The sequence below is a fragment of the Dromiciops gliroides genome, chromosome 1 (assembly GCF_019393635.1).
Source record: "Dromiciops gliroides isolate mDroGli1 chromosome 1, mDroGli1.pri, whole genome shotgun sequence".
Lineage (NCBI taxonomy): Eukaryota > Metazoa > Chordata > Mammalia > Microbiotheria > Microbiotheriidae > Dromiciops > Dromiciops gliroides.
Window position 1 is genome coordinate 85886569 of NC_057861.1, and position 15589 is coordinate 85902157.

A 15589-nucleotide genomic window follows, 5' to 3' on the forward strand; every position below is an offset into this window, starting at 1 on the left:
CTGAGTTCATAGTAGTGCTTGAGGCTTAAGATCAAACATTTTTGAATCATACAAGTGTTTCAGATTTTTCAAACCATTAGAATAAAAGACAATTAAGAAAAGATCATAAGATAGATTCTTGAGAAAAGTCCATATTAAGTGATCCAGGGAGGGAACAGAGAGCCAACAAACTAGATGAGTGTATTCACAAAGAATTCAAAATAGGATGGATTTTCCTGGATGGAGTTGCCCAGCTATGTCAGATATTGCACAGAGAGATTGAAGTAGAATTGTGTCCTGTGGGACCTTTAAAAGAGAGTTTTTAACTGAATGGCAAAAGGACAAATTGTAAGAGGTTGTGGAGCTTGGCCACAGGAAAATGTAGCAGCAAGTAAAGACTGTTCTTTGTAAAAGTTTGCAAGTTTGCATCTCCCTCAGGCTACCATATTTGATTTGTCTTGTCTTCTAAGGTAGCAGTCAAAGCAAACCTGCCCCACCCCCCCCCCCGGGCAAATTTATCTGTAACAAATAGATTAGCAATACCTTATTTGTCTTAAATTTCAGAGGTCTTTAAAGAATAAATGGAAGGGCACCTGTGACTAGAAAGGAGGATATTGGAAATATGGGAGATAAATACAATTTTTTTAATTGAACAGTTTAGAGTAGTAGGATAAAAAATGAAAAATACGCTTATTAATGAAAGAACAGAATCAGTTACAGCAACATTGGAGATCATTTAGCTCAGTCTCCTGTGGGATAAGCTTTTGATATCTTTTGATGATGAGTAAAAAGGAAGAAAAATCTTTGGATCATATGTTTATAGCTGGAAGGGACCTCAAAGCCATCTGGTCCAACTCTTCATTTTACAGATGAGGAAGTATGCCCAGTGAAGATCAGTGACTTGAACAGTTACATGAGGAGGAAACATCAGAGGTGGGAACAGCACCTCCTCTGATTGCTGAACCAGTGCCCTTTATGCCACAATGCACTGACTGCTCATGAATGACACAGCAAAATTAGACCATTTGGATGATGTATAGAATTGATAATACCTAATATAAATAAAAATCATGTTGGGAGAAAAGCAGGTATGGTTTTATGTGTAATTGAATAGGAAGTAAAAGGTATTGAGCAGAAGAGTTTGTCTTATATATCTTTGTTGCAGAGCCAAGGTCTTAAAATACTTAAGTCTTAAGAGTTTAAAGGATCTTTTCAGACTGAATACACATTACTCTTGCCATTCCTCTTTTGTCTCAGCCAAACTGACCTACCTGTTGTTTCTCTAATGGAATATTACATCTCTCATTCCCTTATCTTTTTTTTTTCATTTAATAAAGTATTTTTTTTTCCTGTTACATGTAAAGATAGTTCTCAACTTTTGTTTATACAAGCTTTCCAATTTCAGATTTTTCTCCCCCCTCCCCTAGACACCAGGTAATCTGATATAGGTTATATGTATACATAATAACATTAAACATATTTCTGCATTGGTCATGTTATAAGAGAAAAATCAGAGCAATGATGAAACCTCAAAATAGAAAAACAACAGCACCAAAAACAAAAGAAATAGTATGGTTCATTCAGCATCTATACTCCACAGTTCTTTCTTTCTTTTTTTTTTTCCTGGATTTGAAGATCCTCTTCTATCATGAGTTCCCTAGAACTCTTCTGTACCATTGCATTGGTGAGAAGAATATAGTCCATCACAGTAGATCAACACACAATGTTGATGATACTGTGTACAATGTTCTTCTGGTTCTGCTCATCTCACTCATCATCAGCCCACACAAGACCCTCCAGGTTTCTCTGAACTCCTCTTGCTCATCATTTCTTACAGCACAATAGTATTCCATTGTATTCATATACCACAACTTGTCCAGCCATTCCCCAATTGATGGGCACCCCCTCAACTTCCAATTCTTTGCCACCACGTAAAGAGCAGCTATAAATATTTTTGTGCATGTGGGTCCCTCTCCCCTTTCCATGATCTCTTTGGGAAAAAGACCCAAAAGTGGTATTGCTGGGTCAAAGGGTGTGCACAGCTTTTATAGCCCTTTGGGCATCATTCCCATGTCTTTTTGGCAGACTGTCCTCCCATCTCTTCCTCTTCACCACCATCTCATGGAACCCCTAGCTCAAGAATAACTTCAATGCCATCTCCTAAAAAAGGCCTTTTTTGTGCTTTCTTTTTTTTTTATTTTTTTAAATGTATTTTATTTTCATTTCTCAGAACAAAGCAAGAATTTCCCTAACACATTACAATAAAAAAAGATTGTACATGAAACTATAAATCTACCATGTACAACTTACTATTCCCTCCAAATATACGACAAAGTTATCATGTAAATTTCTTTTTTTCTCCCCTCCACCCAAGTCCTAGACATTAGACAGAAGTAGGGGTGTATGTGTGTATGTATATATACACATATATGTATGTACATATGTGTATGTGTAACATTATTCTATATATACTGCTTTTTATCAATTCTCTCTCTTGATTGAAGATAACATCTTTCTTCATATGTCTTTTATTTTTGTGTATTTATAATAGTCAAAATGACATGGTTGCTCAGAGTCATTCTTAAAACGATATTGCTATTACTGTACACAATGTTCTTTTGGTTCTTCTCATTTCACTCATCATTTCGTGCAAGTCTTTCCCTGCCTTTCTAAGATCAGTGAGTTCATCATTTCTTTGGGGGGGGGGCAGTTCCCAAGTTTATTGGAAAGAAGGCAAAAGTAAACATTAAACAGCTCCTCTTGGTGTTTTGAAGTTCATCCCAACCATGGGCTGGGTAAATTGCAGGTTGGACAAACTGCCAAAGTCCAGGAGTTTCAACATTTCTTTGGTATCAGCGTCTACTTCAGTAATCTCCTGATCCAAAGCAGAGACCTCAGGGACATGGTTATCCCTCCTTTCTCTTTCTTCTTCCTGCAATTTGATGGAGATACCTCTCCCAGGGCCTCTCTGGATGCGCTTCATCAGATGAGTAACATATCCTGCAATCTTGTTGCAGAGCTTCTAGCTGGCAGTGATGGCAATCTCCTTGCACACGGGCTTGTGGGTGTGGAAGTTGTTGCCCAGGCAGGTGTAGTACTTTTCAATGATGACCCACGCTAGCTTCTTCACGGTCTTAGTCGGAATGCAACCCATATTGGCTTCTGGGGGTGAAGGGAGTTCATCATTTCTTAAAGCACAGTAATATTCCATCACAACCATATACTATAATTTGTTCAGCCATTCCTCAACTGATGGGGATCCCTGCAATTTTCAGTTCTTTATCACCACAAAAAGAGATGCTATAAATATCCCATCTTATTTTTACTCATTGTTTTCTTTCTCAGCCTCTCTTTTTACCCTATCCTAATTTTCTCCTCCCACCCCTCCAAAAGTTCCCTCCATGCTCTTTCCAAACCCCCATCTCAAACCATACACCCCTTCAAAAGTTCTTCCCATCCTCCCAAATCCAGTACATACACTCCTTTTAATTCCCTCCCCTGCCCTGTCCCCCAGTTTTCTCACATCTCTACATGGACAGAAGACTTGTACACCCTTCCAGATGTACATATTGTTTCCTCTTCAACCCAGATGAAAGTAAAGTTCCAATATTACCCCTCCCTTCTTCCTCTCTATTAGTTCTTCCTTTCATACCCCCTCTTTATAAGTGCTCCCTTTTACCTTTTCCTAACCAGTTTTGGTTTTTAGAATCACTCCATTATATACAACTCAGCCCCAACCTTCCTTTCAAACTACCTTAGTAATGATGACAGCTTTAAGAATACTGATAGCATCTTCATATATATAATGAGTAAACAGTTTGACCTTTATGAATGTCTTATAATGTGTCTTTAATGTTTTCCTTATATTTCTTCTGGATCTTTTATATCAGATTTTCTATTGAGTTCTGGGTTTTTTGTGATAAATGCCTGAAAGTCTTTCAGTTTGTCAAATGTCCATTGTTTTTCATTCAGGATTCTACTCAACTTTCCTGGCTGTTATTCTTGGATACAACCCCAGCTCTTTTGCCCTTCAAAATATAATGTTCCAAGACCTATGGTCTTTTAGAGTGTGAGCTGGTAGGTCTTATAAAATCCTGACTGTATTTCCACGGTAATTAAATTGCCTTTTTCTTATTTCTTACAATATTTTCTCCATAATCTGGAAGTTTTGAAACTAGGCTATGACATTCCTATAAGTTGTCCTCTTGGGATCTTTCTCGGGTGGTGAACAGTAGATTTTTGTTCTATTTCTACTTTACCCCCTTATTCTAGAACTTCAGTACAATTTTCCTTAATAATTTCTTGTAATATTGTATCCAGATTCTTTTCTTGATCATAATTTTTAGTTAATCCAACAATTCTCATATTATCTCTCCTCAATCTGTTCTGTGGATCAGTTTTTCTAATGAGATGTTTCAGATTCTCTTCTATTTTTTCTAGTTTTATTATTCTCTTGCCCAAATTCTAATTTTCAAGGAATTATTTTCCCCCTTAAGATTTTGAACCTCTTTGCAATTAGTTTACTTTATTTTCATAGTTTTCTTGGATTGCTTTAATTTTTTTTTCTAATTTTTCAAGTTTTTCCAAAATTTTCTTTTTGAGCTTGTGACCATTTGATGTTACTCTTTAGGGTAGGAGTGACTTTTTTTTGTTGTTGTTGTTGGTTTTTTGTGTGTGCAGGGCAATTGGGGTTAAGTGACTTGCCCAAGGTCACACGGCTAGTAAGTGTCAGGTGTCTGAGGCCGGATTTGAACTCAGGAACTCCTGAGTCCAGGGCCGGTGCTTTATCCACTGCGCCACCTAGCCGCCCCCAGGAGTGGCTTTTTTTAAACCTCACTATCTTCCTCTGAGTATGAACCCAGATCTTTTTTTATACCAAAGTAGCTATCTGTAACCATATTCTTTTTCCTCTACTTACTCATTTTAATTTCAGTTTTGTTTTATTTTATTTTTAGTAGTTTATTATAATAATCAGATTTTAATCCTGAATTGTGGGTAATGTTTCCTGAGGCCTCAGGTCCTCCTTACTATTATTTTCTGAATTCTGTCCAGGTTCTCAAGCTCAGGGACTCCTCCCCTAAGCAATGGTTAGAGCCACCAGCATACTGTCCCAAAAATGTTTTTGCTCCCTGCAGTACTGCATTCATTACTCACTCCTCCTTGCTTACAACCACAGCATGGGATCACCTCAAAATTACATTTATTTGTGTATATGTTCTATATTTATCTGTGCATATATTTTGTCTTCTCATCTCCCCACTCTAGTGTATCATCTTGAAAGCAGGGATTATCTCCTGATTTTAAAAAATTATTCCCAGTGCCTAACAGAGCTATGTGTGTTTATATGTGCTTGTGTGTGTGTGTGCATGCACAGCATAATTGAATAAATAAATGGTTGTCAGATTTTTAGCAGGAAATTAATAATAGATTAAGTTGAAAATTCGGTGAGTGTAAAAGAAACTTTGTTGGAGGAATTGCATAGGTTTTTTTTTAAACTCTTAGTACTAACAACAACAATAATAATAGCACTTTTTTTGGGGGGGGCAGTGAGGGTTAAGTGACTTGCCCAGGGTCACACAGCTAGTAAGTGTCAAGTGTCTGAGGCTGGATTTGAACTCTGGTCCTCCTGAATCCAGGGCCAATGCCTTATCCACTGCACTACCTAGCTGCCCCACTTTTTATTTAAAGTCTATAATTTCCTCATGAAAATATACGGAGGTAGGAAGTATAAATATTATTGTTCCTTTTGTCATAGGATCACAAAGTTGAGAATTGCAAGGAATCATAGTAGCTATATAATCCAACCCATATAGGATTCCCCTATGCTAAATGCAGTCAGTAAGCATCTATTAAACATTAGTTGTGTATAAAGTACTTTGTGCTATATACTGCAGATACAAAGTAAAAAATGAAATACTCCATGCCCTCATGGAACTTACGTTCTTTTGAGAAGAGTAGAATGTACTTAAGTGTGTGTGTGTGTGTGTGTATACACACACACACATACACACACGCATTAAGTGCAAGGCAGGAGGTAATAGCATCTGTAAGATCAGCAACAATCTCATATAAAAGGTAGTTAAGCTGAACTTCAAAGGAAACATGAGATCCTAGGTGGTGTAAGTGTGGAAGGAAGGAAGGAATTTTAGGCAAGTGTGATGATAACCTGTACAAAGACACAACGATAGAAGATGGAACGTTCTGTGTTAGGAACAGCCAGAAGGCTGGTATATCTGGACCATAGACTTTGTGAAGAGTGGTAATATATAAAATTGGAAGGATGTTTTTAAGGCCATATTATTGAATAAGCTATTGAAGCTGAATAGAGGCATCGACAGAATCATTAGGTGATTCAGTAGATAGAGCACTGCACCTGTAGTCAAGAAGACCCAGTATCAAATCTGACCTTAGACACTTACTGGCTATGTGATCCTGGGCAAGTCACTTAACCTCTGTTTGCCTCAATTTTCTCATGTGTAAAAATGAGGATAATAATAGCACTTATTTCCCAGGGTTGTTGTAAGGATTCCATGAGATAATATCTAACACATTTGCTACAGTGCCTGGCACTAAATATTAGCCATTCTTATTAGCTCTTAGAGATAATCTGGAGCCACTGGAGTTTATTTAGCAGAATGATGTGGTTAGACCTTTGCTTGAGAAATATCACTTTGGTAATTGTGTGGATCATGGATGGGAGTGGGGAAAAGCATGAGGCAAGGACACATTTGCGTTATTCCAGGACATCATTATTTAAAGCCTTATGAGTACAGAGAAAAGAGAATATGTGAGATAGTGAAAGTAAAATCATCTAATCTTAGAACCGTAGGTCTGGAGTTCAAAGACACATCAGAGGCTGCTTAGTCCAGTCTTTTCATTTCACAGAATTGACATGACCAAGTAACTGGTGTTTTCCCCATATTCACAGAGAACTCAACAGCCCGTGTTCCATTCCAATCCTCAGATGGATTCCTCCATTCTTAAGAGTTATTGACCTGGACAGCCAGGTGGTACAGTGGATAGAGCACAAGCCCTGGATTCAGGAGGACCTGAGTTCAAATCTGGCCTCAGACACTTAACACTTACTAGCTGTGTGACCCTGGGCAAGTCACTTAACCCCAATTGCCCCCCCCCCACACACACACACACACAAAGAGTTATGGATCTGACCTCTCCAGATCAATCCCCATCCTCTACAGGGTAGACTTTGTTCCTCTTATTACTTGGATATTCAGGGAATGAATAAATATCATACTTAATTAAGCAAGAGAGAAACTATTTTTTTTCTGCCACTATGTCCTCTAGACCCCTGGGCCTTGCCATCCTGCTCCTAACGCCTTAGGATTACAAGGTCTTTCCTTCAGATGAACTCTCTTATATGTTATTTCCCCAACCCCCACCCAATCCCCTCCAACTACTACATAAACCCTTTAAGAGTAGGAACTGTCTTGCCTTTCTATTTGTATACTCAGTGCTTAGTGCCTAGCAAAGACTTCAGATATGCTTTTTTGTTCTTTTTTTTTTATTTGTATATGGGATGAGGGAGTAAAAAGAGTAAAAAATGATTGAGTTTGCAAACCTCCATAACCAGAAGAATGGTAGAGTCCTCAACAAAAAATAAAAGAATTGAGAGCAAGTGTGTATTTAGGAGGAAAGATAATGAATTTATCTTTCGACATTTTAAGTTGAAGTCTCAGTGCCACCAAACTTGAATAGAAACGAGGGCCACTAAACATACCCAGTGATCTCTGTGGGCTACATAGTGACTTAGAAAACCATAAATTTTAAAATTTCTTTTTTATTAATATATCAGCACATTAAAACCAGATAGGAACTACATTTTAATCTGGTTTGGGTCATACTCAGGAGTGTTTGTGGACTGTGTATTTGAGACCACTTAAATTTACAGAGAAATAACTGAACCCATAGGAACTGATGAGATCACCTGGAAAGAGAGAAGAAAAAAGAGCCCTGCACAGAAGCTGGGTGAACTCATTTAGCAGATGAGGACCACCAGGGAGGTGCAGTGATTTTCCCCAAACCACATCTTTTTTTCTTGAAGTCTTCAAGTGGTAGGGACCCTCCAATGGTTAGAAAATTTTCTGTGATGTGAAATACGAATTTTTCCCTTTAAAACTTCTACCTATTGCTCACAGTTCTACCCTCTGTGGTGAAATACAAGTCTAATCTCTCTTCTATTTGACAGCCCTTCAAATACTTGAAGATAATACAGTACGTGATACATAGTAAGCACTAACAATGCTCTTTCTCTATGGATGTCATTCTCCCAAAACACTTTTCTAGGCTAGTCTATAGATTCTATTTCCCTCACTGATCTTCATATGGCAAACACTGAAGACCTGTCGCTATCCTGATCATCCCGCTGGACACTCTACAGTTTATCATGTCCTTCTTAAATTGTGCCTTCCAGAATTCAAAACAGTACTTCAAATGAGGTCTGAACAGGGCAGAGTGCATAATGAGACTATAACCTCCTTATTACTTGAAACTTTGTGCCATCTCTGAATTTGGTAAATATGCCATCTAGACCTTTATCCAAGTCACTGATAAAACTACTAAACATCTCAGGGCCAAGCACAAATAAGAAAACTGAAGTTCACAGATTAAGTGACTTGTCCACATGGCCAGTAAATACCTGAGCTAGGATTTGAAACCAGATACCCTGATTTGAAGCCTAGGCTTCAGTTAAAAGACACCATTCAAGAGATATGTAACAGTAGCATTGTGACACAACTCTCTGGAGCTTCAGTTTCCTCACCTATTGAATAGGTAGGTGCACAGGTTGTTATGAGCAACATGTTTAATAAACCTTAAAGTTCTCTGTACTTCTATTATTATTGACTGAATGATTTGAGAATATAATAAATTTAGGGACATTAGAAGTTGTATAGTCCATGGGGCAGCTAGGTGGCGCAGTGGATAGAGCACCGGCCCTGGAGTCAGGAGTACCTGAGTTCAAATCTGGCCTCAGACACTTGACACTTACTAGCTGTGTGACCCTGGGCAAGTCACTTAACCCCAATTGCCTCACTAAAAAAAAAAAAAAAAAGAAGAAGTTGTATAGTCCAAACCCTTTATTTTACAGATGAGGAAACTGAAGTTGCTTGATTTGTCCAGTGACATACATTTGGTGATAAATCAAGAACCATGATTTGCCCTTAAATCATCTGACTCCAAATCCACCATTCTTGCCACAAACTGAAATTATTTGACGTCTGGAGGCTTTTTGTTTGTTTTTCAAAGAAAATATGTCCATCAGTTAATTTTAGTTTTTGGATAGTTTCTGTTGAATATTTCAGTCAGTGCTTTAAAATTATGCATTTTTTCAACTCATTTCTCCTCATATACATTCAGTGATATTATAACAAATACATTTTTTTCTTGTACTAATTACCTAAAACTCTCAAAATGAGGCTTTGGCAGCCGTATTATACATCTGGAAAACATTTCCTTTTTTATAGTTCAAATGCCATTTTGTAAATGAAGACTGTTAATCCCTTTTGGCTTCCTTCATTTCAAAAGAAAACAGTATTTTAGTAGATCAATAAATGGAGTAGCTAATAAATGTTAGAATTGCCATTGTAAATAGTCATATGATTTTTCATTCTTTTTCATTATTTGAGTCTTTAAAAAATTATGAAACACTGACAGCATATGTAAAACAGAAAATGCTATTACTCTTTTGGCTGTTATTTAACAATCAACCAGATGTTTTTAAATTATTTTTTTCTATTTGGAAGAAAAAGTTGGCAATATTAACTCATATGCTTTTCAGATTTAAAGAATGTACCAAACTTGAGAATGCCTAATCTTCAGTAATGTTTCCAATTTTATTTTATCTAACACAGTTATAATTTTTGTTTTTGTTTTAAAGCAATCTTAATATATTCTTACATATAGTTTTTTTAATTTAATCCAAATGTACATTATATTTAAGTTTTGTAAATTGATGTGCCATTTAAAATATTATGTAAGTTTGATTCTCATTTTTGCCTGACTTATGGTGTTTTAGTTAATTTTTATGAGCTAAAAATTTTTAAGCACTTAAGTTTTAATTATTCAGGTGTACTTGAGTAGTAGAATCTAGTTTTTCTTTCCCTTATTATATCCTCCCCTCTATAATTCCATATCCACGAAAAATGGATCAGTCCTGCTAATTACAGTAGGTTTCCTGTTAGAATGAATTCATAGCCTTGTCTATGAAGAATGTACAGCATTCAAAGATTTCAAACTCTGTTTTACAGGCTAGCCAACAATGAGAAGCAAGGAGTAAGGACACATACAGTCTCTGTATCAGGTAAGGGTCAAAACTGTAAAGCCTATTAATCAATTCAATAAATAGTTATTCAGTTGAGTACTGTCGTAGTGTTATCAATTGTTATAATCTCCCCCCAAATTTGATGAGTTTGGCCAATATGCTTTTTAACCAAGGCTAAGTAAATGTGATTTAAAATGTAAAGGAAAAGCTTTGCAATGTAGAAGTGTTGTTCTGGTTGAAAATTAGACTAATCATTTTGATTTATCTAAGAATGTTTCGATTTTTAAGATTTAAGTCAGAATTCATGTCTTGGAGGGCGGCTAGGTGGCGCAGTGGATAGAGTACCAGCCCTGGATTCAGGAGTACCTGAGTTCAAATCCGGCCTCAGATACTTGACACTTACTAGCTGTGTGACCCTGGGCAAGTCACTTAACCCCCATTGCCCCACAAAACAAAACAAAACAAAACAGAATTCATGTCTTAAGTAGACAAGAAATAAGTAAAATTTAAATTGTGTTTATATGTTTCTGAAGGTAGCAAGTACATGAATATGAATATATATATATATAGTATATTTTACTTTAAAATAAAGCAGTATTCATTTAAAATATATATGTTGGAAACTTCTAATTTGCCATTATGAATAGTATATTGTTTTCTAAGTCCGTCATAAATTCCTGGTGACTAATATCAGCTATCTTGATTTTTAAATCAGCTAAATTTCAGAAGATTTTGTTCCATTGTTTAAGATGACTCTTTCTGGAATTAGCCAGAGAAGAAAAGATATATTAGTGAAAAGAAAGATAGCATTGTTGATTTTCTGCAGAATACAGTAGCTATAATATAGCTAGTGGTGTAGGATTACGATGGCCCTATTGTTTCATAAACTATGTCCTAAGGTATTCTCCTCAGTTCTATGAAAATTGCAGAGCTTGGACTATAAAACTGATTTTGACAATGCCCATCCCCTTCTGAACTATTGCTGATATAAGTGACTTAGAAAGTACCCTGTACTTTGGTCTAAATATAAAGATAAATTTGATGTTACCTTATACCCCCACTATGGACAGTCACCAGCCCATGAATTGATAGGTATTTTTTTTTTTTTTAATTCTCAGAAGGTATTGGGCAGGGCTGAGGAGGGTAGGGATCAGTCTTTGTACAGTAACTGTATTGTCCAATCACTAATTACCTCGCAACTGAAAATCATGAGGATGGGAAGCTATGGCCATTAAAAAAGGCATTTTAAACAATTTTCTTGGGAGAAAAAGGAAGATCCATGGACTTTTGTTTGCTGTAAATAGGACAATATAGACAACAGGGAAGAGGAAGTAAGATGCTCAGTTTCTATTTTGCTTCTGTTTTCTCTGACAAAGACAATCGCCTTTTTACTAGAAATGACAGAACAAAAATAACTAGTGGGAGCTCACATATGGGATAAATAAGGAAATCATTTAAGAGTACCTTTTTACCCTTAATGAATAAAGATCACCTGGCCTTGAAGTTTATTGGTATATTGCTTGGTACTGAAAAGGCCAGTGGCTATGATTGCTGAGGCACTGTGTAAAATTTAAAAGATAATGAAAAATGGTAAAAGTGCCGCAAGGTTTGAGGACAGATGTCCTCATTTCAATAAAAATGATCAGCATAGGGGCAGCTAGGTGGCGCAGTGGATAAAGCACTGGCCCTGGATTCAGGAGTTCCTGAGTTCAAATCCGGCCTCAGACACTTGACACTTACTAGCTGTGTGACCCTGGGCAAGTCACTTAACCCCCATTGCCCCCCCCCCAAATAAATTTTTAAAAATGATCAACATATCCCAAAAAGTCTCATTTTATGCAATATGGCATATCTGTGAACCACAGCCCCTTCAAAGGAGCTGAGATGGAAAGTGGCTTCTCTTTTCTTTGGTACCAAACTTGTTCTTTATAATTTAGCAATATTCAGTTTCACTTCTTTTGTGGTGGTTCTTTCTATTTGTTGTTTTTTTGGGGTTATTGTGTATGTTATTTTCTGGTTCTGCTTATTTTAATGACATCAGCTCACATAAATATTTACATGGTTCTCTGTATTCATCATATTTGTCTATTTTTATTGCACAAAAATAGTCCATTATATTCATGTATCACAATTTGTTTAGCCATTTCCCCAATTGATTGGTTTCTTCTGTTTTCCAATTACTTTCAACCACAAAAAGTGCTCTTATGAATATTTTGGCATATACAGAGCCTTTCTGTCATTGACCTTAGAGAAATTTTGTGGGAGGCAGTAATATCTAGTAGTAGACAAAGGTCAAAGAGTATTTTAGTCATCTTACGTGTATAATTCCTAATTGCTTTGCAGAATGGTTGTACCTAGTTCATAGCTACACCAGAAATGCATTCTTGTGCCTGCCTTTCCATACTTCTCCATACTTCCATACTTTCCTGTGTCTCTTTCCATACTTTCCATACTTCCAACATTAACTATTCCTGTCTTTTATCCTCTTTGCCAGTTTTATGGGAATGAGATTAAACCTCAGCATTGTTTTTATTTATATTTCTCATATTATTAATGATTTGTGGCTTCTGTCATGTGATTGTTAATAATTTGCCATTCTTATTTTGAGAATCGTTTCTTTGCTTATCTTCTGAGGAATGGCTTTTAGTCTCATGTTTCTTTTTTTATATGTCTCTTTCCTTACCAAAAATATTTGATACAAAGATTATTACCTTTTCTCATCTTAACTTAGTTGCATTAATTTTCTGTGTAAGAATGCCTTCTAATTTTATGTTTTATAAATACCATTTTATCTTTTATAATTGCTCCTATCCCTTGCTTGGTTAGAATTTATACCCTACCCATAGCTTGATATGTCATGGTGTTTAAGATTCTAGTTACATATTAATTTTAATTTATTGTTAAATATGGCATAAGATGTTGATATAAGCCGCCTGGCTTTCCAGTTTTCCCAGTACGGATTATGAAATAGGGAGTACTTTGCTAGGAAATTTGTGTTTTGGGGTTTATTCTACACTGAGTAATTGAATTCCATTATTTCTGATCCTTTTGCATGTAGTCTGTTAACCTGTTTGAATGATTGCTGCTTTATAATATAATTTGAGGTCTAAAAGTGCCCCTTCATTACCCTCTCATTTTTCTTTTCCCCTCATTTTCTCGATCATTTATTCCTCAAAATAAATTTTATTATTTGATATAGTTCTGTGAAGTATTCCTTTGGTAATTTGATTGGTATGGCTTTAAATAAGCATATTAACTCTGATACTATTGTCATTTTTTTATATTTTGTCACAGCCCAAAGTCATTTCCTTGTTTAAAACAAGATTACTAAACTAGAGGAGAAGAGAAATGTTATGGATATAATGGGATGTTTGCAAAGTTTTTGATTTTTTAAAAAAATCTCATACTATTCTTGTGGAGATGATAAAGAAATATGGACTAGACAGTAATACAGTTAGAGCAACTAAGGAATGATTGAATTGCAGGACTCAAAAGAGTTGTTAATATATTGTGAATGTGGTAGGAGGTCTCTAGTGGAATACCTCATGGATCTGTATTTGACCCTGTGCTGTATAACAAACATTTTTATCAGTTACTTAGCTACAGACATCATCAACAAATTTGCATATGACACAAAACTTAGAAGGATAGCAAGCACTGGACTGCAGGATCCAGAAGTAAGTTGACAGGCTAGAGCATTGGGCTGAATCTAATAAGATGGAACTTAATTGGGGAAATTGTAAATTTTATAATTCGGTATAAAAAATTAAGTTCTCACTTTTAAAGTTCTTTAAGTTCAGAATGGGAGAGGTATATTTGAGGAAGGGTTTTTTTATAAAGGTTTTGACAAAGATCTGTGGGTCTTATATATTTTTAAATGGCATAATATATGTAAAGCACTTTATATAACTTAATGTACCATATAATTGTTTGATATTATTATTGTGAGTCAGCAATATTATGTGCTGTCAAAAAACCTAATGTGAATTCAAGTTGTATTAAGAGTCATAGCTTCCAAAAATAAACTGGTGCTTGTCTCATTGTATTCTCCTTTGGCCATACCTCATCTGCACCATGGTGTTCAGTTCTGGGTGCCACATTTTAAGAAAGTTATTATTGGGAAGATTTATATGAATTGATGCAAAGTGAAGTGAGCAAAACCAGGACAACATTGTACACGGTAACAGCAGTATTGGATGATTACCAATTGTAAATAACTTACCGATTTTCAGCAATGCAATGATCCAAGACAATTCTGAAGAACTTCGGTTGAAAACTGCTATCCACCTCTAGAGAAAGAACTGATGAAGTTGAATGTAGATCAAAGCAAACTTTTTTTTTACCTTTAATTTTCTTGGCTTTTGAGGGGGGTGGAAGGGTCTTTGTTTTCTTTTGCAACATGACTAATATGGAAATATGGATTTCATGACTGTATATGTATAATCAAATTGCTTGGCTTCTCCATGAGGAGAGTGGAAAGGGTGGGAGGGAGTTTGGAACTCAGAATTTTTTTAAATGTTTAAAAATTGTTTTTACATGATATGGAAAAATATTTTAAATTTTTCCTTGGAGGTGGGGAAGGAAAAGTAAACTTGATAAACTGGATTCTATCCAGAAGATAACATACAAGGAGATTGACAAAAACCCTTGAGACCATGCCTTATGAAGACTGATTAAAGAAACCAGGAATGTATAGCCAAGAGAAGTGAAGACTTGGAAATACACAGCACTCTGAACCTTTCCAGTCAAAGCTATGGTTTTTCCAGTAGCTATTTATGGCTATGAGAGTTGGACTATAAAGAACACTGAGCTCCACAGAAACGTCCCTTGGACAGAAAGGAGATCAAATCAGTCAATACTTAAAGAAATTAATTCAGACTCAAATACTGAAGCTGAAGGTTAAATACTTTGGCTGCATAATAAAATCACAGAACTAAGTGTTGGGAAAGATTGAGGGCAACAAGAAAAAGAGACAGCAGAGGATGAGATGGGTGGATGGTGTCATAGAATCAATGAACATGAAAGTTTGAGAGATGGTGGAGGATAGAAGGGTTTGGCGTGCTAGAGTCCATCAAGTCTTGAAGAATCATACCGAACTGAATGAATGACAGAGTAACAATACCTCATTTCATCTTCTTTTTATGTTATATTCCCCCTTTAGAATTTAAGCTCCTCAAAAGCAGGAACTATCATTCTTTCTTCTTCCACTTGTATTCCTAGTACTTAATATAGTAAGCATTGAATAAATTAAAATACTTGTTGACTTAAAACTTCTTTCAGGACATTCCATCTCCCACCTCCGGGCACCTGCACAGGCTGTCCCCCCATGCC

General features: G+C 36.1%; 1 protein-coding gene and 1 pseudogene across 18 annotated transcripts in view; one reads left to right on the forward strand and one right to left on the reverse strand.

The window, feature by feature from the left end:
* PTK2 (protein tyrosine kinase 2) overlaps window positions 1-15589 on the forward strand; it is a 428530-nt gene that overhangs the window by 264081 nt on the left and 148860 nt on the right. For all 18 annotated transcript variants that reach the window (XM_043978984.1, XM_043978985.1, XM_043979000.1 and 15 more), the window contains one exon: window positions 10245-10297. In XM_043978984.1, the coding sequence (XP_043834919.1) occupies window positions 10245-10297 (53 nt within the window). The remainder of the gene's footprint in view (window positions 1-10244; window positions 10298-15589) is intronic.
* On the reverse strand, window positions 2726-3133 carry LOC122736644 (annotated as a pseudogene).